The following is a 26,081-nucleotide window of genomic DNA, read 5'->3' on the forward strand; positions in this document are numbered from 1 at the left end:
GAGATGAACAAGATTTTGGAGAGGATTTTAAATGCTTTGTAATTATACAAAAAAACCTAGAAATGGATCTTTACTAAACAATAAATTTAATAGTGAAGTGGCACCATTCAAATTAACATTTTTACTATAAACAGATTACATGATCTTCAACCAGTAGTGATAATTAAACCCTTGAATTATCTACAGTATACACGTTCACATGATAGTACTGCAGTTAATACAATTTTTGTACACACTTGTACACAGTTATTAACATAACTGTTTAAAACAATAAGCCTGAAAGCAACTAGTTTCTGTGGCAGCATCTCATGCAGGCATCAGGACTGAGAATATGTGCTCCTTGGCTTGGCTCCACCCCTAGTCTCAGCGTGATCACACCTCTCACAGGCTGACTCCACCGTTAACGGGTGACCCTGGGAAAAAGAGGTCGTGGACAACTGAACCAGTGTGAGTGCAGCATTTGTGTACAGCAATGGAACTCACGAATCCTGTGGCAGAGTGTGGAGACTTGAGCAGAGATTTCATTTTGGCAAGGTGCACCGATCAGGTCCCATCAAAACCTCTTTAATTGGTTGGCATGGAGGGATGTAAAAAAAAATAATGAACTAATATATGAATGAAGGGAAAGATAATGCAAGCATTTGGATAATAAAAAAAAACTCAGTATTGGCTCTTGCCTCAATGTCTGAATTCCCAAGAGAAAATGTGTTGGATTTCAGCCAGTTTAACACTGTAAGGAGGGTCCAGTGTGAAGGAAGGGAGACCGAGGACAACTCTGAACCAGCAGCATTCTGGGCTCTGAGTAGGAATGAGCTGCCAAACACACCAGTAATGGAACACCAGAGGTGGATATGCAGTGGTCCATCTCCAACATGTCCAGGGGCCGAAAGGGACTTCATAATCAAGAGAGATCAAAATGATAGAGGCACCTCTCCACTCACATGTACCCAGAATCCATGGACTATTTATGGACACCATAGCAAAAAGAGAAAGTTCATGACAGAAATAAAGAGGAACTATTCAAAACCAATTGTGCTGAGAAAATATTAAGCAAAACATCAGCTCCAATAAAATGACAATGGGTGAACAGTTCATCTGTGTTAGACATCAGAGAAACACAAAGGCTGCAGACGCTGGACTCTTGAGCAAACAACGAGCTACTGCAAGGTCTCAGCAGTTCAGGCAACATCCACAGGTCGAAATGGACTTTCAGCGTTTCAGATCAGGACCTTTTAGATTAGTCTCAATAAAGGGACCAGTCCTGAAACGTTGACTCACCATTTCTATCCACAGATGCTGCGTGTCCTGTTGAGTTTCTCCACCAATGTTTGTGCCAACATCAGCTTGCACATCCTGAGCACCTCCTTCTGCACAAAATGAGCAGGCGGGGGTTTCGAATCAGCATCCAAAGGAATCTTTGGATTCCACGGTCATGGACTGTGGAACCTAAACAAAGGCAGCCCTACCTTTCAAAATAGTTTTATATCAGATCTCTCAGTGCAGTGAAGAACAGTGTATTTATACTCATGGTCTCTGGTCCAGTAGCCAGATCAAAAGGACTTCAACTTTGAAGCATACTGCCCATTGCAGATCAGGCCAGATCTCCAATTGTTAAATCAAGCAGAATCCAGAACAGGCATGGACCCCTCAACATTTCCCAATCTCATGAACTGATGCTTTGAAACTGAACCATTGCAGATGACTCCCCAAATGATAGCAACTACCTGGTGTGGTCAGGAATGCACATTCAATACACATCCTCTGTTAAGAATACAAAGCGAGTGTGAAAACAAGGGGAGTAGACTGGCCATCTCAGGACATCTCAACCCTGCAGCTCATTGTAACACGTGTCACAGACTCTGACGGGTTTCTTCGACGAGGGGGTTAAGGCGTTTCTGGCAGAACACTCGGCACAGAAAATGTTCCCGCAGTTTCGACAGTGATGCTGCAAAGAGAAATGGGTCGCAATAAATAACAACATCCAAAGGCAAACAAGAGATTGGAGCAGCGCAGAGAAGTACTGGAAAAACTCGGAAGGTGACGCAGAATCCATAGGGTGGCCAATGTTTCGGGCCTGGGCCCTGGGTCAGGAGAGCGGAAAAATAAAAAGGTGGGGGGAGGAGGAGGGAAGAAGGGCAAGGGGAGGAGCACAGGATGACAGACAGACATAGGTGGAAGGGTAGGAGAGCAAGACGCTGAGCAGTTATGGGGAGAGGGCTAAAAAAGGGAGTTCTCTGATAGGAGAAGGGAAAGGGGTGGGGAGATGGAAAAGAGAGCGACAAGGGGTGAGGGATTATCGGAAATTGGAGGTTGACATTAATGCCAACTGGAGACCGTCAAGATGCTACTCCTCTAATTTGGCCTCAATTCAGGTTCCAGCTATGCCTGACTTTTCACTGGAAATGTGGAATAATCCATGCCGCCAGCCTACACCAGCAAGGCTTCTCAACTCTTCCTTCGCTGGATCGACAACTACATTGGACCTGCTTCCTCCACCTTTGATGAGCTCTTCCACCCCAATCTCAAAATTCACTTGGATCATCTCTGAGAAATTTCTCCCCTTTCCGCATCTATCTCCATCTCAGGAGGCAAATGTCTAAAGACATCTTTTATTAAACCCCCCCCAATTTCCACAGTCTTCACATCCAGTCTCCTGCAAGGATTCTCTTCCTTCCAATTTCGCCATCAGCCATCACCCAGCATCGGTGTCAAGCAGGTGCTGGACAACTGGTGCAAGCCACAAAATCCTGGAGGACCTCCGGGTCGGGCAGCATCCTGGCCCCACTGAGCTCCTCCAGCATCGTGTGTGTTACCGACAACATCCAAATCGGTCTCATTTTCCTGCTGCTTCGCCTGCTGTGGAACGTGCACAGGGCAGTTGATGCAGTACTCAGGACAGCCTGTCTGTACCTTCACTGCGCATCCCTCCACCCCATTACTAACAGAGCCCAGAATACTATAACCATTCTCTCTCTCAATGCCTGTACTCCCTGTGCTCTCAATCCTCAGCAGTGGGATTGCAGTTGATCAACCTCGCACAGTGTGGCAACAGGCCCTTCCGCCAAACTTACCCATGTCCCACTCACACAGATCCTTCCTGGCTGTGTTTGGCCCCTATCTTTCGAACCCATCCATTTATCCATAGGACATACCAACATGGATAGAGGGATACATGGATCCCTCAATTCACACATCCATCCAAATTTCTTCTCAAACATTGCAGTAGTACCTGCCTGAGCCACTCCTCCAGCAGGCCGTTCCACACCCAATCTGTAAAAAAAAGTGACCCTTCCCCTTCACCTTTAACCCATGTCCTCTGGTTACTGATTGCTCTGGGCAAAAGGCTCTCTGCATTCACCCAATTTATTCTTCTCGTAATTTTATACCCCTCTTGTAGGATCATCTCTCAACCTCCTGTGTGCCAAAGGAAGAAAGCCCCAGCCTGCTCAACCTCTCCCTACAGCTCAGGACTCCTCTCCTCCCCTCCCCTCTCGAGTCATGGCAACATTGTTTTAAATCTTCTCTGCACCCTGCCCAGCTGGAGATCTTTCCTATAGGACAGCGACCAGAACTGAGCACAATACTCCAAGTGGGGCCTCTCCAACTTCTTGTACCATTGCAACATAACCTTTCAAATTCTATGCTTGATATTCTGATGAAGACTAATGTGCCAAAAGCTTTCTTGACCATCCTAACTACCTGTGATGCCACTTTCAAGGAACTATGTACCTGTACTCTGAGATCCATCTGCTCTACAACACCCAAGATCCCTCCCAATCATTCTTCCTACATTAGACAACATCAACAATGAAGTGTCTTGACCAAGCAGCATAATTGAAGAGTTAATCCCATGGTGAGAATAGAGCAACTGGGACAGTACCATCTGGATGGAGTGACCCAAAGTTTAATGTGATTGAGCACAGAGAATGAGGACTCAGTACCAGCTCTGGGCACCCTCCCTCACGGGGGACTGGTGGGAGATCAGGAACTCTTGCCCACTGGCTGAATTATCACTGAATACGAGGTTGGCAATGCTTTCATCCACAATGGGGGAAAAAGTGGGACGTGAAGCGAGTTCAGAGTGTTTGTGTGGGGGGGGGGGGGGGTTGGGTGGTGAGCACGAGGAGATACCCAGGTTGAGATGTGAGATGACAGGCACCCACCTTTCTCACAGTCACTGAGAAGCCCTTTCCACAGGACATACAATTCATCACATCGGTGTCCTCAGTCCACTTCCTATTCAGTGCTTGCGTGTGCTTAATCTGCAAAAGAAGCCAAGGCATTATTTTACCTTTGGATCAACATTATTTCCCCCACCAACCCATCCACAAGCTCTGATCACAAATTGTTATCTGTCACACGAACTGGTACTTTCTGATATTTTCCTGTTATTCTAACGTACATTGTTATTTGCCACACATCAATTCCCCACCAGCACCACAAGAAGCACGCATTCTCCTCCCAAAGGCTCCTGCCTGCAGCCACATCACCGGGAGACCAGCCTCAGCTCCAGCCATCCCGGTTCCATCCCGTCCTTGGGTGCATTCAGCATGGAGTCTGCACGTTTTCCCAGTGACTGTACGTGGACACTTCCCCCAGGAGTTCTGTGCTCTTAAAACCTCCCAAATACATAGGGGGTGGGGGGAGGGGTTGGTTTATGCACCCCTGAAAATTGTCTCTGGGGTATAGGGTGGAACTTCTCCTTGGTGCACTAATCATGGACTGTCAGAACTACTGCAAGTTACATTTTGTGCACTAGGAATATCTTATTTATCTCTTTTAATATAATTCAATTCCTTTGCTATTATATTCTTGATAAGTACCTGTTCGGCTGCAGCAAGTAAGAATTGTGGGCAGACTGTGTTTGGCAATACTCATCATAACAGAAGGGGGGGGGGAAGGGGTGCAGATGAGAACTGAATGCTGGGCGAATTGGGTCAGGGTAGGATTAGTGTAACGACAGGAGTTTGATGCACTTTGTAATCCTCCTGCCTTTTCAAAACGATGGAGGATTGAGGCAGAGGATTTAGATTCAACAGTTAAATCTGGTGTGAACCCAGAGATGAGAGAGTTCAAAGGGCGGGAGGAAGGTGCTTCGATAATTATCGGAAGGAGGGAAGATTGGTGGGGGAGGGGGGCAATGTTCCCAAATCAAAGTTGTTGAGTCCACCTGGAGGGGCTGGGCCGAGGGGTTCAGGTCAGGGAAGGTGATGGGTTTGGTTTGACCTCCAGCCAGATCCTAGAGGCTTGGGAACGCAGTGTGGATTTACTGGAGTGTTAGGGAAGAGGGGGGTGCCCTATAACACTCACCGCAGTCCCGTCGAGCCTGGTCGCTAATGAGCGAGGGCATTATGAAGTTGGAAATTTACATTTTAAATTTTAATACAGCATGGTAGAAGCCCATCCAGGATCCCAATTAACCACCCAACCCCATAAGTTCTGGAGGGTTGGAGGAAACCGGAGCCCCCAGGGAAAACCCACACAGGGCCATCTTCTCCCAGAGAATGCCAGATTTGAAGCAGGGTGTCTGGAGCTGTAATAGCCTTGCGCTAACCATACCGCTCCAATGATGAACTATCGTGAGAGGCTAGAAAAGCTGGGCTCGTTTTCCCGAGCGTCTATAATGGTTGCGAGGTGTATAAAATGATGAGGGGAACTGATCAGTTGAATAGTCAGTTTGTTTCCTGGAGTAGGAGAATCTAAGATGAGAGGGTGCGATGCTAAGGTGAGAGGGTGGGATTTAAAAGGCAGGTGAGGGGACAGTTCTTCACTCAGAGGGTGGAACAAGCTGCCAGACAAAGTGGTAGAAGCACATACGTTTGCTTCCATGAAGAAACACTGGGATCACTCCATGGATGAGAGGGGATTGGAGGGGTATGAGACGAACGTGGGCAGGTGGGACTAAAGCAGGAGGACACGTTGTTCAGTTTGAACAAGCTGAGTCTCTTTCCGTGCTGGAAGCATGATTCTAGGATAGTGATTAGAATGGTAGATCTGTAACACAGGAGGCCGGTGATACATTGGTAGCTCCCTGCAGGACAACCTACTCCATGGGAGAGCCTTGTATTTTATTTTCTGATTTCCCACTGGAAGCCTCCGCTGCCTCATCCCTCCTCAATCACATAAAAACGTTTCCCCTCATCCCGTTTGCCTTTGGCCATCATTTGGAGCCTGTGTCCCTGGTTCTAGAATCATCCACTAGCGGGATCAACTTCCTTCAACCTGGCCCATCTAAACCCTTATATCACAGCTCTTCATGACACAGCACAGAAACAGGCCCTTCACCCAACTCCTCCATGCTGACCTTGGTCCACCTGAACTAGTCGTATTTGCCCACATTGACACATATCCTTTGAAACATTTGCTATCTAAATGTCTTTCAAACATTGCAATTGTTCCCAGTGCTACCACTTGCTCTGACAGCTTGTTTCATGTAACCAAGATTCAAAATTCAGTTTATTATCTGCCGTAAGACACTCAGATTCGCCATCGGCAGAAATTGCCTGAAGCGCCTCTTACATTCAGAGAATGAGAAGCAAAAGAGAGCCCCCCCCCCCCCCCACCCGAGTCACCCAATGTCCGTGGATTTGCCTCCAGCACTCCCGCAGTCCCAGAATCCGATCCAAACCAACAGCCCGAGCTCCAGACACAATCAGGAACACTTCAGCACCCTCTCGCATCCCAGTTCCAAAACGGGGTACCCCTTTCAGTCAGTCTTGAGCCAGTCTCCAGCAATCCACACCCCAGTGTGAATCCCTCGACTGCAGTCGCCAGCAGCCCAGAGCCTGTATGGGCTCCTCATCTTGAGTTGGCACAGCCTGTGTGTTCTTCAGCCCCTCACAGGTCCACCACCATGGTCACCATCCCGTGGGGGAGGGGGGGTGTATGGTCTCATCATTTTATGGTGCCCTGTGCCAGTCCCCTGCTTCCCCCTGTGTGTACAAGCTGCTTTCAGGTCCCCTTTAAACCATTCCCCTCTCACTATCAGGTTTTAGTCATCCCTACCGTGGGATAATCACACGATCCTCCTTAATTCTCCCAGCATTCTCACCGACTCCCCCCCTAGATTCTGTCACTCACCAACACACTGGGGACAATTTACAGAGGCCCAGTTGACCTCCCAACCTGCACATCTTTGGGATGAGGGAGGTAATCAGAGCACCCGGGGTTAAAGAGTGCGCAAACTCCACACAGACAGCGCCAGAGATCAGGAGTGAACCCTTGCCTCTGGAGATTGTCCTAACCTCACTACCAAGATCCCATGTAATGAACTGCTTCCTGCAAGTCCTCCAGCGCCTGCATGTCTGTGCTGGATGCTCCCAATGGGGTCCGACCGGCTTTTGGTACAGGTTCAACATCATCTCCCTCTAAAAACAGGGACCACAATCCCACTCCTTCTTCAGAAAAAAAAACAGATGGGTCTTTTGGGGAGCATTAAGATGATGCCCCCTTGGCCTAATGGGATTTTTCCCCAGTTATTGAATGAGACAAGTGAAGAGATTGCTGGGGCCTTGACAAAGACCTTTACACCCTCACTAGCAAGAGGAGAGGCCCCAGAGGACTGGAGAGCAACTAATGTTGTGAAATTTGTTCAATAAGAGTAAATTATACAAGGATAGGATTTACGCAGTTGGAAAGTTACGGTCAGATTAGGAACAGTCAACGTGGCTTAGTGAGTGGCATGTCGCGCCTTACCGATTTGATCGAGATTTTAAGGAGGAGGTGAGATCACAAGATAAAGGAGCAGAAGGAAGCCATTCAGCCCATCGAGTCTGCTCTGTAAATCCACCCTGAGCTAAATCGTTCTCACATCTAGTTCCAAATTCTGGCCTTTTTCCCATATCCCTTGATACCCTGACTAATTAGATACCTATCAATCTCCTCCTTAAACTCCCCCAATGATCCGGCCTCCACAGCCGTATGTGGCAACAAATTCCACAAATCCACGATCCTCTGGTTTAAGAAATTTCTCCTCATATCTGTTTTAAATGGCTACCTTCTAATTCTAAGACTGTTCCCTCTTGTCCCGGATTCACCTACCAAGGGAAACATCTTATTCACATCTACTCTGTCCAATCCTTTCAGCATTCAGTGTTTTGATGAGATCTCCTTTCTTTTGTCTATACTCCAATGAATACAGCCACTAAACATTCCTCGAATGTTAGCCCTTGCACCAGGAATCATCCTGGTAAATCTTCTCTGTACTCTCTCCCACATCAGTACATCCCTTCTAAGATAAGGACAGAGTGGTGGATCAGTATTGTGACACACTTTTACATGATTTGGATGGAAAAAAAAACAGGAGAATGGGTTAGTAAGTTTGCAGATGATACAATGAGCTGTGGACAAAGAATACAATAGGATACAATTCCAGATATGGGCAGAGAACGGAGAGATTAAATTTAACCTGGATAAGTGTGAGGTCAAATGTAATAGCAATTACATTAAAATATTGATGTGTGGAGGGATCTGGGGGGCCAGGTCTATAGCTTAATGAAAGTGTATGCACAGTCAGATAGGGTAGTAAAGAAATCATTTATCTGACTTTCCCCCGATTTCCCCAACCCTCCATTCCCCCACCCACCCTCTTCATTCAGAGAGCTATCCCCTCTCCCTATCCCCTCAGCTTTTACCGCGTGCCATCCCACCCCGAAGCTCCCCACCCCCTCCCTCCTACCATTTTAGTTCAGAAGCATGCTTGTTTTTAGCTCATACCTTGAGGAAGGGCTCAGGCCTGAAACACTGGAAAAATGTCTTTTTTATCTTTACCATGCTGAATTTCTCCAGCAAGTTTGTGTAATCTACAATTACAGTGCTTGCAGACTTTTGTGTGTAACTTGTTTTATGCTTGGCTTCATTGGGTGGGATACTGCGTATAAAAGTAAGGGAATCATGTTAAAGCTGTACAAAACTTTGATTAGGCTGCACTTGGAATACTGGGTGCAATTCTGGTCACCCCACCACAGGAAGGATGAGGAAGCTTTGGAAAGGGGTCATCTTGTATCAGGATGTTGTTAAACAAGAAACACTGCAGATGCTGTTATTGTAGTTTAATACAGGCATGTCTGACCCAAGGACAACTTGTACTTACAAAGTGACTACACACAGCTTCAGCCATTCGTCACCTCGAGGAAGGAGAACGCTGTCCACCAATTTTGAGTTGGATCATGTTGCCGTTGCTGCTCGAGATTGGCGTTATCTGCCTGTTAGTCTGCACTTTAGTGCAGGGAAAGGCTCAAAGCCTTTTCAATGATCGAAAAGCTGCCCGTGCAGCAAGTTCTGACTTACCGTCAAATTCAACTTAAAGACAGACCTAGGAATGGATCGCGTTCGTAACCCGGGGACTGCCTGTACACAAAAGTGCTGGAGAAGCTCAGTGTGGACCCTGCGTTACCCGTTGAGTTTCTCCAGCGCTTTTGTACATTATCAGGATGTTGCCTGGTTTAGGGGGTACGAGGTGCACAAATTGATTTCTCTCTGGAGGGTCAGAGGCCGAGGGCAGACCTGATAGAGGGGTATCAAATCCTGAGAGGCATTGATGGGGTGGATGGTCAGAAATTCCCCCAAGGTAGAAGTGTCACAGACTGGACAATATGTACGGTGGGTAGGGGGAGGAAGTTTACGGGAGATGTGTGGGGGAAATATTTTAAATAGATGGTAGGTACCTGGAACGGCGTGCCAGGAGTAATGGTGGATGCAGATACAGGGGTAGTGTTTGAGGTTTTTCGACACAAGAATATGAAGGGAATGAAGGGAGATCTACCAGGTGTAGAGTTTTAGTCTGATTGGGTCTTCATGTTCAGCAGACACATGAGCCAAAGGGCCTGTTCCGGTGCTGCACTGATCCGGGACCCCTGTCAGATACCCGTCTCTTTCCAACGTCTATACAGTATATGCCTCTCCATTCTTTCGGCTGCGGTTGAGAATAAGCTCCAGTGGGACTGGTTTCTGGTGCTTCTTGCAGACACACCAACAGTTACCTGGAGTGCCTGGTTCTCTCTCCCCAGCTCCTGCATGGCCGCCGTCGTCTCATCCAGCTTCCGCCTCAGCTCCATCACCTTACCCTGCAGCTTCTCCATTTCCCCTTCGCTCATGAGGCATCTGATGGACAAGGGCAGGCATTTAGAACAAGTGCAAGAGGCTTCTGCAGCATACTGCCTCCAGACAGTGTTGACAGCAACACTGCAAGCAGAGACGGGACACCTTCAACCACTGAGCATGAGCATCAAAGTCTCTGCCTGCTTGACCACCGACCCTTTAAAAGCCAATAGCCTGTCTACACACTTGGCCAGCGCAACGGACGGCCAGCCCTTCTCTGGACTTCAACATGATCCTCATAGTTTTACTGTGTGGGAGACACACACATGCACACCAGCATACACACACAGAAACTACAACATATTGCACGTGCACACACACAAAGCAACCTGGATGTGTTTTTTGGTGTTGCCTTTAGAACATACAGGCCCTTTGGCCCACAGTGTTATGCTGACCTAATAACCTACTTTAAGAACAATCAAGCCCATCACTCCCATTCTCTCCCTTCAACTGAAATTCTCCAACATCCCAGAGAGTCTCCTCTGCCCTCTCTCCAGCACATCGGCATCCTTCATCCTTGCCTCTTCCAGGGAACCCCAAGGTCTCTCTGCTCGGCAACACTCCTTCATGCCTCACCATTTTCAGCACATATCCTTTCCCCCATTAGGTAGATCTGGAAATCACACACACACAAACACAGATATCCTTCCAATATGGACAGCCTAGTGACCCTGCACACTGTGGGTGGGTCTCAACCTGAGCTTCCTCTAGCCAACTATTTCAGCTTCCCCCAACAATTCCTACAGTGACATGCCAGTCTTGGGCCTCATCCATTGTCAGGGTGAGACCAAACGTAAACTTCAAGAGCAGCACGTCATCTTCATCCAGGACGGCCTTAAACACAAGAGCACATGCACTATTTTTTCTAATTTTAGGTAACCCCTATCTGATTTCACTGTTTCCATCTCTTCTTTACCCACACCTACGATCTCTCTCTCTATTACTTATCCCAGCTCCATGCCACATGGCCTTCTCCCTCTACCAGTCTCTCCCATCGCCCACATCTTCCGTCCTCCCCCTCTATCACCTCTGGGCCCCTCCACACCTCTAGGCCCCCTTTCTATATGCAATTTCACCAATTCAATCTGAACCTTGATAAAGGGTTTGTACCTGAAATGTGGACTGACTGTTTCTACCCAGGGATGCTGCCTGCTGCCTTCCTCCAGCAATCCTTTGTCCGCTCATGATACCAGGATTGGCAGCAATGTGCTTCTCGGTTAGACTAGTGGTCTCCTATCTTTCAGCCCCACTTTCATTTGTCTAGCTTCTTACTATCTCATGGCCCCTCCCTTCACTTTCCCTACCTGTTTAAGCTTGCTGTCTCACACACCCACCCTCGCCTCGATAAGGGGTCCCGGCCCGAAGCGCTGACTGTCTGTTTCTCCCAGCAGATGAGTAATGAGAATCTATTGTCATGTACACAAGTACTAAAATTCTTGCTTGCTGCAGCCAAACCAGACGCAATAAGATGCTGACTGACCCAGAGTCCCTCCAGTTCCTCTTTCCCCGAGTTTCCAGCATCTACAATTCTATCATTATGCAGAGGGCGGTGGGTGTATGGAAAGGGGCTGCCGGAAGAGGTGGCCGAGACAGGGATGGAGAGACATTGGGAATATACCATGGTTCAGATGGGTTTAGAGGGCTAGGGGCCAAACACAGGCTGGTGGGACTATTGTGGGTGGAGCATTTTGGTCGGTGTGGGCAGAATGGGTTGAAGAGCCTGTTTTCACACTGTGCCACTCCAAGGGGACAGTTTCTTTACATTTCAGTTCCCCGGTAGCTGTGGTGAGATTTGAACTTGTAGTTGTGGATGACACGTCCCTCACCCGCGTGACCATTGGGCCGGTGGGCGTCCTGTACCCCATTGCTCTGTGTGACAATTGTCCTGCGTTAACCTGCACTCAATGCCACGTTGCCCAGAGCTTTGTGCTGTGTTTCCATGTGCCACATTGCCCTGTTCCACCTGGCCCCGTGTGCTGCGTTTTCCTGTGTGCAGTGTTACCCTGTTTGCCATGTTGCCCTGCGCTCAGTGCTGTGTCGCCCTGTGTGCCACCCGCGTTGCCCTGTGTGCAGTGTTACCCTGTTGGCCATGTTGCCCTGCACTCAGTGCTGTGTCGCCCTGTGCATCGGCTGCGTTTCTCTGTGTGCAGTGTTACTGTTTGCCATGTTGCCCTGCCCTCAGTGCTGTGTCGCCCTGTGCATCGGCTGCGTTTCTCTGTGTGCAGTGTTACTGTTTGCCATGTTGCCCTGCCCTCAGTGCTGTGTCGCCCTGTGCATCGGCTGCGTTTCTCTGTGTGCAGTGTTACTGTTTGCCATGTTGCCCTGCCCTCAGTGCTGTGTCGCTCTGTGTGCCACATTTCCGTGTGCTGCGTTGCCCTGCGCTCAGTGCTTCGAGCCACGTTGCGCTCTATGCTGTGGCTGCAGATCAACACAGACTCACCTTTCCAACAGGGCTCTCCGCTCCTCCTGACTGTGCTGCACAGTGGCTTCCAGCACGGCTATTTCCCCACGGAGGTCATCGGTCTGCCTCTCCAGCTCGCTCACTCGCCGTTGGCTGCCCTGCCACTCCTTCTTCAGTGTGGCCATGTTCCCGTTCAGTGCCGTGATCTGCATGGTGAGCTTCAGCTCTGCCTCTTCGTGCTTCTTGCCCTGCTCTTCCTTCTCCTTCACCTCCTGCTGCTGCAGGGGACCAAAGGGAGGGACGGCTTCAACACATCATCCTCATCTACCACAGAATACCTCCCATCCCCACAGTAAAATCCGTCACCGTGCACATGGACATTTAGAGAAACAGGAGGCTATTTGGCCCATCAAGCCAATACCACCATTTATCCAGTCATGGCTGATCATGTGACTTCAGGCCCATATTCCTGCTTTCTCTCCATATGCCTTGTCTGCTTTAGCCAATAGAGCCACACCAATCTCCCCTCTGAAAAGATCTGATGAAATGGCCCCCTCTGAATCTATTGAATGAACTGGCCTCAACAACTTTCTGTGGCCGGGAAACTCGTGAAGATGTTTCACCTCATCTCAGTGCTAAAGACTTGCCCCTTCTCCTGAGGCATCCCCAAAATTGGGAACATTGTCTTCCAGTCGGAATTTTATACGTCAATAGGAGATCCCTTGTCATTCTTCTAAATTCCAATGTCTTTCTTCGTCGGTCAGCCCTACCATCACAGTCTGCTGAACCCCCTCAATAGCAAGAATGTCTACCGCTGAATAGACCAAAACCCTACACAATACTCGAAGCCTGGCCTCGCCAAGGCCCTGTACAACCACAGCAAGGCCTCCCTGTTTCCATATCCAGTTGCTCCCATGTGGAAGCTAAACCTTCCGCCACTGCTCTCTCGTCTTACTCCAACTGCCCAAAAGTGCTACGTGCTGTTTCCTCAGCTTCTGCCGTGCCCACAAGCACACAGTGTGAGCTATCATATGACATGGGGCAGGGGCATATCTATGGAAAATAGCGCCTATGGCAGGTGTGGCCTGCCTTTTACATTCCATGCGTCAAAATAAACAACGACAAGGAGGCCTCGCGAGAGTGGGCCTTGGTGACTGCCATGTTGTATTTGGCTTCAGCCTTTTAATGAGAGCGAACGGGAGGACAAAGCAGAGAAGAAAGGTGCATGTTCTTTGTATGTCGAGGGGGGGCAGTGTGTGGAACTGGCTGGAGGAAGAGGGAGGTGGCAAGTAGCGGGGGGGGGGGAGAAAATCGGACTCTATCTAGGCAAACCAGGCCTCCGTATATGGCGCAAATCGTGCCTCCTTCAATGCACCACTTCTAGCCATCAGGTGAGGTGCGAGGACGACGGTGAAGGAGACGACTGGGGCAGGAACTTCTCAGAGGCGCCCCCTTCAAGTGGCACCCAGGGCACATGCCATACTCTGGTTTAGCCCCTGCGTGGGAGTCCACTAATCAATTATAAAGCAGAAAGGACAACAACTCTGCTTTCTTTTGAAGAGAGCGCCCAACAGTGGCCCCTCTCCCCACAGCCTGCTAGCTATTTTCCCCATCTATCTTTTCAGTGCTATTACTGCTCCATTTCGTTTGACTGGCCCGTTTGTTTGACCTATTCAGTCAACAGATCTCTCTCTCTCTCTCTCTCTCTCTCTCTCCCACCCCCTCCCCCCACAACCTCCTTTCATTCTGAAGCTGCTCATTTAACATCATAGCCAAGCTCTCTGCTTCAAGCTGTCCCCCTGTCACACTCTCCCAAGGTCATCCCGGGAGAAGGTGACACCCAAGTCCACACCACTTTTCAACAAGCTCATCCTGACCCCTGATCACAATGTTCCCCATCTGCCTCTCCGCCCCATATCTGATATCTCGAATAGAGAATTGCAAGGATTCACCATCTGCTGAAGGGATTTCTCCTGAATCTGTCTAAATGCCCCATTCCTTATCTCAAGACTCTCACTCCAAGTAACAAACTCTTGCCATCAAATCTGTCAAGCTCTCTCAGAAACCCTATCTCCAATTTCTAATAACCCCCTCTCTCTTCTTCTACCCCTCTCACTCCCCACCCTTTTTCCTTCCTTCGCCTACCTGAGTTACTCTTCTTAGCCCTCTCTCTGTAAACCTCAGCTTTCTCTTCTCCCCTCCCACTTGTATGCACTTATTTCCTCTTACCTGCTTGCCTGTCCTCCTCCTCTTCACCCCTTCACCTTTTATTCAGGCATCTACCTGTTTTTCCAGATTCCTGACGAAGGACTCAGGCCTGTGGACGAGACCTAGGTAAGTTTAACTGGGTTCCCTGACTACCTCTGAGGTAGGTCAGGGACCCAGGTGGGTTCCAACGGGTCAGACCCTTTCTCACTGCCGCATTACACCATGTTTACAAGACAGTTGGAAAGGGCCTATTGTTTTGTCCTTCCTTAGGGAAGGAGGCCAGAACTGGACAAAGTCATCTGGTGTCCTCCATTATCACAACAACACCACCTGCACAATAACTCCTCCTGGTTTCATTTTCTTAACAATGGTCTTTTGATCCTTCTGGAAGTTCTCAGACACATCAAGTGCTTATCAGCCTTTTATCATCTCACCAGAGAACTCGGTCCAAACACCCTTTGAAGTTAAAAAAACTTTCCTTGCAATAAAACTAAATGCACTGTTTGTCTTTTGATTTCCTTCCTGCACCTGTGACTTCACAATATGTACACAAATCAGACATCATAAACACTATACAGCCCTTCCTTCGAAGAGAATCTTCCACTTACCCTTAGTCCCAGACCCCACCTGGCACCTCACCTGCTCTCAGTTACTACTATTCCCCTTTGCTGCCTCTTTATATCTTTCTCCGTTTTCATAACTGGCTCAATGTCATCGGCATTTTATGATGCCTTATATTTAATCCCCTGCTCCACTTCGTTCACTCAACTTTCATCCCTGTGTGCTTACTAAATACTTTTGGGCTCTTTTCCCTGATTCACAAACCTATTCACTTCTCCTCACCCCTCACTCCACAAACACATGTTCTCTCTGGGCATTCCAGCAAGGCATGAATCTCTCTCTCTGCAACTTGATCCAGCACGGATTCCTTCCTTGTGGAGCTGGAAACATTCTCACTGTCGGTCCCAGTTGGGGTCTATTCCCCAATCTCAAACCACCCCCCCCCCCCCCCCCGTTCCAAACTGTTCACATTTCTGTGTGGAGAATAATTTAACATTCCCCTGCCACTCAACTCAATCCCTCTCTCTGCGTCTCTTGGTAATTTCCCTGTCAACTTGCCCAGCTCTCCTGACTCCACCCAGTGATTCCATGGGCTGCATCTTGTGTCTAATTAATGTTGACTTATTTGAACCCTGGAGTAAGTTATCCTTTTCTGGGCTCCTTGATCACTTGGGAATACATTGGGGCCAGAAAGTGACGGTCCACACCTCTTCTTGTCTGAGTCAGGTCCCAGGAACCATCACTGTCCCACAACCACAGACTTCCCCCCTCCATGCTCAAAGCACTCGCACAGTGTGCGCGCATTCTAAACCCACACTCCTTCCTTCCATCCACTTCTCTCATCTTCCATTGACTAATCTTTGTTCATTAGGACAGGATGGAGAGTACATTACAGCACAGTACAAGCCCTTCACCCACGGTTCTCCTCCCTCACACCCATAACCTAATTACCTGCATCCATGTGCCTATCTAAGTCTTTCGAATGTTCCTTTTGTACCAGCCTCCACCACCACCCCTGTAATGCATTCTAGGCGCCCACCACTCTGTGTGTAAAAAGCGTACCTCTGATGACTCCCCTAAACTTTCCTCCACTCACCTTAAACAGATGTCCTCGGATATTCGCTAATGTGGCCCCAGGGAAAAGCTGCTGGCTGTCCACCCTATACAAGTCCCTCATAATCTCACATACCTCTATAAAGTCACCTCTCATCAACTTTGCTTCATACAGCACGGTCTCCAATCCAGGTAACATCCTGGTAAATCTCCTTTACCCCCTCTCCAAAACATGTACATCCTTCCTGTAATGAGGTGACTAGAACAGAATGCTGTACTTTGTGGATCTTCTCCCAAATTATTTCAACACTCCTCCCCCACTCCCCCCCCCCACCATAGAACTAAAGGAAGTGACAATGGTGCTTTGCTTTCTTGTGAACCCTTTGTCCCAGAGTACGAACCAGCTTGGCTTCCAATTCAGTGTGCTGTTTCCTCAGCTTCTGCTGAGCCTGCTCAGTCTTGGCCTTGGTGAGCTGGTGCTCCTTCTTCTCCTGCTCCAACGTGGCCTTTGTGTCGCCTGCTTTGGCCTGAAGTTCCAGCTTCTGCTGGATCAGCAGCTGCTTGGCCTCCCTCAGAACCACCAACTCCTGCTGGTCACAGGAACATTGTCAGTCGCCTAACCTCGCCTCTCACATCCACACAGCAGGACAAACCAACAGTTCGTGGGGCAGCACAGGCAAGAGGTTCAAAGGATGACATTTATAGCTGGAGAAGGGGGGTGGGGGGCGAGATGGTGAGCACCATCGAAATGTCACCTCAATGACTGTTTAGGAGGGAACGGTTTGCCACTCACCCAATAGTGGTAATTAGTTAACTGGGAGAGTTGGTGCGAAGAGAGTGCTCTCTAAGGGTAGGATGGTTCCCTAAAGATTCCACCTATTTAATGAGAGGCTTGGATTTACATTTACCCAGAGCGTTGCTTAAATAAGGGCTCAAAGAATTGTAGAAGACCCTTTCTATCCAGTACACAATATCGTTGATCCACTACCATCAAGAAGGTCCAAGCACATTAAAATCAGGACTGCCAGGCTTGGAAATAATTCCCACAGGTTGTGAGATTGATGACAGAGTAAATCATCCCAAAATATTTGGTTTAAATTATATCTTTCATAATGTTTGGGACAAAGACACTTCTTTCCTTTATATGCCACTGTGCTCCAGTTTTACATTTGTCATCAAACAATTCACATGTAATTAATCTTGTCGTGTAGCCTCTGTATTTCTGTCCACGAGGTCTTCTTTGGACAGTATTCATTGTCACGTCCACACCTGCCTCCTGAAGAGTGTTTCTGATCTGTCAGACAGGCGTTTGGGGATTGTTCTTCATTATGATGAGAATTCTTCTGACATCAGCCATGGAGGTCTTCCTTGGAATAACGGTCCCTTTGCAACTACTGAGCTCACCGGTATGTTCTTTGATCTTAATGATGTTCCATACTATTAATTTTGGTCATCCTAAGGTTTGGGCGATGACTCTTACCGTTTTATTCTTGTTTTCGGCCTCATAATGGATTCTTTGACTTTCATTGGCACAACTTTGGTCCTCGTGTAGACATATGGTAAATACAGACTCCAAAGGTGATTAAAAGCTTAGAACTGCAAAATATTTCAGTAACAATTGGGTCTAGAGCAGGGATTCTCAACCTTCCCTTCCCACTCACATCCCACTTTAAGTAATCCCTATGCCATCGGTGCTCTGTGATTAGTAAGGGATTGCTTAAGGTGTTATGTGAGTGGGAAGGGAAGGTTGAGAATCCCTGCTCTAGACCCAATTGTTACCAAAATATTTTGCTTGAGAAAAATTGTCATTGGCCCATTTCCTTTGGAGTCATGAAACCATGCACATAACGAGCCAATGAGGTACGATTAAAACAGTTGTTTTCAAACTTTTTCTTTCCACCCACATATCACCTTAAGCAATCCCTTACTAATCACAGAACACCTATGGCATAGGGATTACTTAAAGTGGTCCATGAGTGGAAAGAGAAAAGTTGAGTACCACTGGCTTAGAAGCAAGCCTAGCTCTCTTATACCTGCACCCTTGAAACAATTAAGCATACCCGAGTCCTCACGAACACTGTGAAGCGAAATGTCCCAAATGCTATGGTGCCCTGAAATGAGGGGACTATGTATAAAAAGTCCTGTCATTTCTACTTGGTCAAACCAAAATGTACACAAATAACCTTGAATAATATCTAAAATGTGCACCTTATTTACATGTGAATTGTTGGATTACAAATGTAAAACTGTGGAGGACAGGGGAAAATGAAGGAAAAAAATCTTTTTGTCCCAAACATTATGGAGGACACTGGACGTGATGATCAAGTACCGTGTACTGAGTGTGCACAGAGAAATGCTGTTTTGTTGGATTGTAATAAACAGTCAGCTTATAATAAACTTGAGCTATAAACATCCCACAACATTAGAGCATGAGGCATGAAAATACAAAAGGATGGTTATAGATTAAGTGGCCAAAACTATTAGACTTCAACTTGAGGTGGTATGGTTAGTGCGGCGTTATCCGAATCCACCACTGTCTGTAAAGAGTTTGTATGTTCTCCCGGGGGCCAGAAGGGCCTCTTACCAAAAAGTACAAGTCAATTTAAACAGAACTCTGAACCTGCAGCTTCCACAAGTCCTGCCTAGAAATGGGGTGGGTTCAAAGATGTATGGGTAATGAAGTTCTAAAAAGCAGTGGCAGTGGAAATATATCGTTTGCATAACCTGAGATATTATAAAAACCGAAATTTCATTTGACCCTAGGGTCTGGATTTTGGGAGATCTACAAAGTCTTAATGTAAACCACAATTTAAAAAAAAATACTTGATATTATTTGCAGCCACAGCATGTTTTTCCACAAAACTAGAAATCTGAACTACCTCTTTCACAGAGGCAATAGTTAAGTGAGCTAACTCCTTGTAGTACACCTGAAAGGATCCTGTCTAATGCAAGGAGGAACAAGCAACATGTGAAAAAATATGGGGCTCTTTTTTGGTCTTACATCTCCTTGGCTGTTGAATGACCGCAGATAACATTTCTCCCGTGCCCCTGCTATCTGCTGTAATACTTTATTAATCCACATTAGGACTACCTATCTCACCCTGATCAAATTTTATTTTTCAATTGTGAACGAGGGAGAAATTTCTATTCTACCAGGGTTGCAGGTGAGTGGGGTGGGAGGGAGAATTTTGTTTTGTTCGTGTGATTTTCTGGGGGGGGGGGGGTTTTCCCATGTATCTATTTATGGAAAATGTGGCTATTATGGTTTAATAAAAAATATCTTTTTTAAAAAGAAAAGCAGAGCCAGACGTTCAGCCTCTCCACCAGGCTCAGATGATCAATCAGCTCTTCCTGAGCCCTTAAGTTGTTTTTTAACAGCAAGGAGACGGGCCATTCAGCTCACAAGCCCATGCCACCCAAATACATCCATGTGACCGATTAAACTATAAGCCCGTACGTCTTTTGGAGGGCAGGAGGAAACCCGAGCACCCAGAGGAAACCCATGCAGACACGGGGAGAACGTGACAGCGCCAGATTCAAACCCTGGTCGGTGGAGCTGCAACAGCGTTGTGCTAACCATTAGGCCTCATTCCCCCTTACTCTCAAGCTAATTCCTACAGTCATGATCACAGAGCAGACTCTGGGGGCTGTCCTGCTCCCACGCCTTATGGCCATTGAAAAGAGACTTAAAACAAGTCAGGGGCTCATAGTGTCTAGGTACGCAGGCAGCTGGATCGCTCAACCCACCTTCCCGTAGCTTTGCTTGCAGCTCTCTGCCTCCTCTGTCAGTCTGTTCAGCTGCTGCTCCAGGGACCTGCTGGTTCCTTGAAGCTCTTCCACTTGGTGTTTTTCTTTCGCTAATTCCTCTTCTTTCAAAGCCTTGAAAGGGTCATAGGAAGAAAGCTACATTTACACATATCTGGAAAGTTGAGATGATGAGCCCAAACGGAGACTTGGTTTTAAGTGTTCGCCAACTATTTGACTGCAAATCTCTTGAATAAAAATTCACTGCAGTTTCTGAATTAAAAACTCGAATTTTAAATTCAAAACTCAAATTTGAATATCATGCAACCAAATGAAGAAGGGCTCATACCCGAAAGACTGGTTATATATCTTTACAGTCTATGGATACTGTGAGACCTGCTGAATTCCTTCAACATGTTTTTACTAGTTATTTTCAAGTCTATTTAAAAAAAACTTTCAATGCAATTCATGCTCTTCTTAGGGGTGCGATTAGATGAAGCGTGAACATCTTGTTCACCAGTGACCCTCTGGTAGCCAAAGATCACACAATGTTCTCCTCAACCCTCACAGTCGGGGCAAGAGGCTTCAGAAACCACTGGGGGCCCATGTGTCAATGAGGGGCAACCAATATATGCAAGTTCATCAAAGTTATGGTTTCAGGAATATAAATATGGATTTGGAAGAAATGAGCAAGGAATGTGAATTTTATCCCAGTTTCCAGCAGCCTCCCACTTCAATCCTCCATTCCACCTCCTTACTCTGACCCTTGGATCAGCGCAGGAGGCCAGCAAATCCGAACACAAGCTCGAGGGATGGCACCTCATCTTCCAGCCAGGAACACTTTCACCAGAGGTTGCAATGCAAAATTTCACTTGTTCAGGGCATCAGCCCTCACAGATTGTCAGAACTGCCTGGTCCTGATGAAATGTTACAACATAGAACGTTACAGTACAGGCCATTCAGCCCACGAAGTCGTGTGAATCTATTCCACATCAAATTCGCCCTTCCCGACCTTACACCCATGCCCTCTATTTCAGTTACATCCACATGCCTATCTAAGGGCAACAGGCTTAAAGACAGTTCCTTCCCCGTAGCTATCAGGCTCTTGAATGAACCCCACAACAGTGCCCTCGCGCCATCCTTGTTTGATCTTCACTGTAACTGCAAACTGTGCTCTTTACACAGCAGTATGAATGTTAGGGATAACCTGTCAGTGGAACATGGAGCAGGAAGAGTATGTGAACTGTGCCTATTGTGAAGGGTGAAACGCTGGAGTCATGCCTTAACGTTGGGATTAGACGAACCCCGTTACCTTCTCTTTCTCCAGCTGTAGAAGTTGTCCTCGAGTCTCCTTTACTTCCATGTCCCTGCTGGCCAGGGTGGTTTCCAGCAGGGCCTTTGCTTGCTTCAGCTGCTGCACCATCTGCTGACTGTCGCTCACCTGGTTCCTGGTGCTCACCAGCTCCTCCTCGGCCAGCATCAGCTTCTCCTCCTTCACCTGTGGGCCAAAGCATTTCCTGTTACTCCCACGGCTGGCCGGCCCAGCCCGTACTCGCTGCAGGCCCCTCGCTTGCTGGGCAGAAGACAATGCGTTCCTCCCAGGGTGTGCAGAGCATAGAGCGTAGAGTTGCTGCCTCAAAGCGCCGGGGGGGGGCTTTGATCCTGACCTTGGGTGCTGCCTGTGTGGACCGTGATCTCCCTGTGACCTCTCCCCTTATCCTGCTCCACCTTTGCCGATGCCATTGCCAAGCAAGTGCACAGAGTCACTACTCCCTCAAAAGCCTGAGGAAATTAGGTGACATTGAGACTATTTGAGGCATTGGTGAGGCCAAGTTTGGAGTATTTGGAGTTCTGGTCTCCAAATTATAGGAAGGATATAAATAAGGTTGACAAAAATGTTGCCTGGATTGCAGTATCTTGAATACAGAGAAAGATTGAGTAGACTGGGACTTTATTCATTGGAGCGTAGAAGAATGAGAGGGGATTTGATAGAGGTATTTAAAATTATGAAGGGAATAGAGTAGATGTGAATAGGCTCTTTCCCCTGAGGGTAGGTGAGATTGGAACAAGGGGTCATAAGTTAAATATAAGAGGAAGCTTCTTCACTCAGAGAGTGATGGCTGAGTGGAATGACCTTCCGGAAGAGGTGGTTGCAGCAGGGTCGATTCTGTCATTTAAGAGGAGCTTAGATGAGTACATGGATGTGAGGGGGTTGGAGGGTTATGGGCAAGGGAGTGGATAGGTGGAACTAGTGGAGTTTCTGTACTGTAAATTTTTATATGGTTATAAATTTTGGCACATCCCTTAACAACAACTTCCACCAGTGCACCTAGTGAGGCGTCAGGTCAGGGCTCTCATCACAGGAACTGCTTCATCCAAGACTGCAAGAAACCGCAGAGAGTTGTCACACACATTCCCCCCATCCCCCCCCCACCTACAACTCCCACTGCCTTGGAAAAGCAGCCAATGCATTAGAAGACACCTGCCACCCTAGCGACACACTCTCCAGCCCACCTCTTGTCAGGAAGAAGAGTCACAATGCGAGATCACACATCACCAGATTCAAGGACAGTTTCCTTCCTGCTGTAATCGGATTCCAGAACAATCCTCACGTGAATAAAGTTATGCCTTTGCTCCATACCAACAGATCTCTCTCTGTAAATCTGCAAGTTTACACTGTCTTGTACTATGTGCGAGATGTCTGTTCACCAAACAACCTCTATCACCGTATGTTTGATACATGTGACAGTGAGCTTGGACTTGAACGGTGCTCCAGTTTATTCCCAAAGGTACGCGGATTGGGTGCTGTAAACTGTCCCTAGCGCATGGGAGAGTGGATGAAACTCGTGGGAGCTGTTTGGTCCATGGAATAAATTGAGATGCACTCAGGGTTCTTCGTGGTTGGCATGAATTTGGAAGGTCAAAGAACTGTTTGATGGTGTGAGAAATAAAGCTGCTGTCTAGGACCATTCAGGAGCTAAAGCTCCTTCTTCAGCTCCCAAACCATCAATTAGACCAGGAATCTCAGAACAGGAGGGACAAATACACCATATTACACCAGTTCCTCTCCTTATAAACACGTTCTGAATTAATGTCACTGCCCCCAATTCTTTTTCCTGAGAGACTTTCCCGTTAGAGGCCTGTCCTGATCACTTGCTGAATCCAAACAAAAAACTGCAGGCACTGCAAAGCTGAAATAAAATCAGAAAACATGTCAGGCAGCATCTGCGGAGAGAGAAAGTGTCAATGATTCAGGTCAAAAACCCCCTTCATCGGCACTAGGATGGAGAGAAAATAAGTTCGTTTTCAGTTGCAAATAGGATGGAGAAGGGGAAATGTTTGTAGGACGATTTTCTCAGCAGCCATTCAGAGAGCATGAAGACGATGGGCCAAACAGCCTCTTTGTCCATCGTGAAGTCTAACCTACTCATAAATTAGTCAAGGCCGTCACCAGCTTCACAGGAGGGAACTGCAAGGAGTGTGGGGGGACCTGACCTGCTGTGGTTCCTGAACCTTCCCTGGCCCAGAGGGTCAGAACCAAGCAGTTCATTTACCTTCAAGTCGTGTCTGGTCGAAGAGAGCTCCGACTCCTTCCCATACATGTCCGACTGCAGCCTTGCCAAGTTGGCTTGGGAGGCATCATACTCCTTCTGCAGCTCAGAGTGGGTCCCTTTGCTGGTAGCCATCTGCTCACTTAATGCTGCCACCTCCTGCTGTAGTTTGATCAGTGTGCCTGCCTGCGGAGTAAACCAGGTCTGTCAGAGCCAAAAGCAACCTGCGCCCTCTGTTGTCTCAACAAACTACAGCCGGTGGTAACAGAAACAGACAAAGAGCAAGGAGGAAATAGCAAAAAAGGAGAAGGCACGGTGCAAAGGAGCACAGATCAGTAAAAGACTGCATTTGTTTTTAAACTGAGGGCAGTTATATATGCACTACCAGGAGGAAATTAAAGTTATGGAACCAGACCAAAATCAGTGAGGATTGGCAAGAACTTCTCCTCCACAATCTCCATCAGTACCAGAGCACTACATGGCTGTGTTCTTAGCCCCCTGCTCTACTCACTTTACACTTCCAACTATGCAGCTCGGTACAACAATAACACCATCTACAAATTTGCTGTCGATACCACGGTAGTGGGTTGTATAAAGGAAGGGGATGAGTCAACATACAGGATGGAGATTGAAAACTTGGCTGAACGGGGCACCAACAACAACCTTGGTCACCAAAACTAAGGAGCTGATTGTTGACTTCAGGAAAGGAAAGGCAGAGGTTTACAATCCAGTGATCATTGGGGGATCTGAAGTAGAGAGGGTGAGCAAATTTAAGTTCTTGGGAGTCACTATCTCAGAGGATCCTTCCTGGACCCAGCACTCCAATGGCATCGTGAAGAAAGCACATCAGCAATCTAACTCTTCCCTACTTCACATCCATAACCCTCCCATTTGTCTTTCATCTTTGTATCCCAGAGTCTTTTAAAGTCTATTGTACCAGCCTCCCCCACTAGCCCCGTCAATGCATTCCACTGTCTATGTAAAACAAAACCTACCCTAAACTTTCCTCCACTCACTTTAAACCAAGTGAGCATTCCATAGAACAGAAACAGGCCCTTCTGCCCAACTCATCCATGCCAGCCCACCTGCTACTTAAGCTTGTCCCATCTGACTGCATTTGGCCCTTCTCCTCTCCTGTCCATGTACCTCTTAACTGCTACGATTATAGCCACCACTTCCTCTGGCAGCTCTATTCATACATCCACCCAACATGTAAAATAACTTTGTCCCTCAGATCTCTTTTGAATCAATTCTCCTTTTACCTTAAATCCAGTTCTAGGCTCTCTCACCTCAGGAAACTAAGGTGCCCCATTCAACTTATCCATGATTTTATAAACCTCTATAAGAAAGATCGCCTCTTTGGGAATGAAGCCTCTGGTTTATACTGAGCACGAATAATCCTGCTGCCTTCTACTAAAATCCATCAGTACGAATACTATATAAAAGGGCTTCCCACTCACACAAACCATCTTGCGTCACCTCTGTTTCAATACACAATACATGCTGGAGAAAGTCAGCATGTCACGCAGCGTCCGTCGGGAGTAACGGGTAACCAATGTTTCAAGCCTGAGGCCTTCATCACGTATAAAGAAAAGCAGGCAGGCACATTTGTGTACTGCACCCACCCCCAGCATCTGCAGACTTCCTTGTTTAACTCCAAAATCTGACGGAACTTGTCGAGCTTTTAGTCCTGGCACCTCTTCCCAGATCGTGAAACTGATTTTGCATTCCAGGCTCCGCCCCCCCTCCCAACCACCTCTGCACGTTTTTGAGCTCATCCTGATCACCAGACCCAACTCCTGGTCCATTTTCCAATCACACTGCTGCCAGTCCAGTTTCACTTCCAGGTCCCCAGTGATTGTGGATATCGACTTTGTTCCCTCTCAGGTACCTTCCCCTCTGTCCTTTCAACTTTGGCACCATTGTCCCTCACCTCCAGCCTCCTGACCTCTCTGCCCTCCAAATCCATCTACTGACCATCTCTTTCTTCCCTGCGGGCATTGTCACCCCACCAAGCACACTCCAAACCTGGCGAGATTATCCAGCGCATTTTTTCCAACTTCAGATTTCCAGCAGTTCAATTCCCTTCTGCCCAAACATGGAACTCTGCTGAGAAGCATCTAAAAAGACTGTACCTTCCCAGCAAGCTGCATCTCCAAGTCTTTCAGCTTGGTCTGGTACTGCTGCTCCTGCCGCGCGCGAGACTCCAGTGATTCCTTCAGCTCTGTCTGCAGTCGCTGGTCACACCTCTGCCCCTCACTCAGCTGCTCCTGCAGCCTGGAGACCTGGCCTTGCAGCTTGTCAGCATTCGCCTTCAGGTGCTTCTCGAAACAAGGAGAATCAATCATTGGACAGGGCTCCCTTTGCCACTGGCTTGTGCATAACACGCGTCCCAGATAGGAACAAAAACGAGCACGGTCCGCTGAAGGGACACAGCAAAGAGAAAACTCAGGAAAAGACTGGTC

The 26,081-nt window shown here is 47.6% G+C and overlaps 1 protein-coding gene across 9 annotated transcripts in view; it reads right to left on the minus strand.

Annotated features, from left to right (window-relative positions):
• Window positions 1-69: 69 nt before the first annotated feature.
• The window catches only part of eea1 (early endosome antigen 1), a 123,464-nt gene continuing 97,452 nt past the window's right edge, over window positions 70-26,081 (minus strand). For 7 of the 9 annotated variants that reach the window (XM_069908165.1, XM_069908161.1, XM_069908163.1 and 4 more), the window contains 9 exons: window positions 25,752-25,937; window positions 23,620-23,802; window positions 21,378-21,563; window positions 20,069-20,200; window positions 16,723-16,908; window positions 12,539-12,777; window positions 9,981-10,101; window positions 4,164-4,262; window positions 70-1,945 (listed from right to left, as the gene is read on the minus strand). In XM_069908165.1, coding sequence (XP_069764266.1) covers window positions 1,823-1,945; window positions 4,164-4,262; window positions 9,981-10,101; window positions 12,539-12,777; window positions 16,723-16,908; window positions 20,069-20,200; window positions 21,378-21,563; window positions 23,620-23,802; window positions 25,752-25,937 — 1,455 coding nt within the window. In that variant the 3' untranslated portion in view covers window positions 70-1,822. Of the gene's footprint in view, window positions 1,946-4,163; window positions 4,263-9,980; window positions 10,102-12,538; window positions 12,778-14,726; window positions 14,817-16,722; window positions 16,909-20,068; window positions 20,201-21,377; window positions 21,564-23,619; window positions 23,803-25,751; window positions 25,938-26,081 lie in introns of those variants that run through there. The other 2 variants (XM_069908162.1, XM_069908166.1) reach the window with 2 other exon arrangements.

Source organism: Narcine bancroftii, chromosome 13 (genome assembly GCF_036971445.1).
Source record: "Narcine bancroftii isolate sNarBan1 chromosome 13, sNarBan1.hap1, whole genome shotgun sequence".
Lineage (NCBI taxonomy): Eukaryota > Metazoa > Chordata > Chondrichthyes > Torpediniformes > Narcinidae > Narcine > Narcine bancroftii.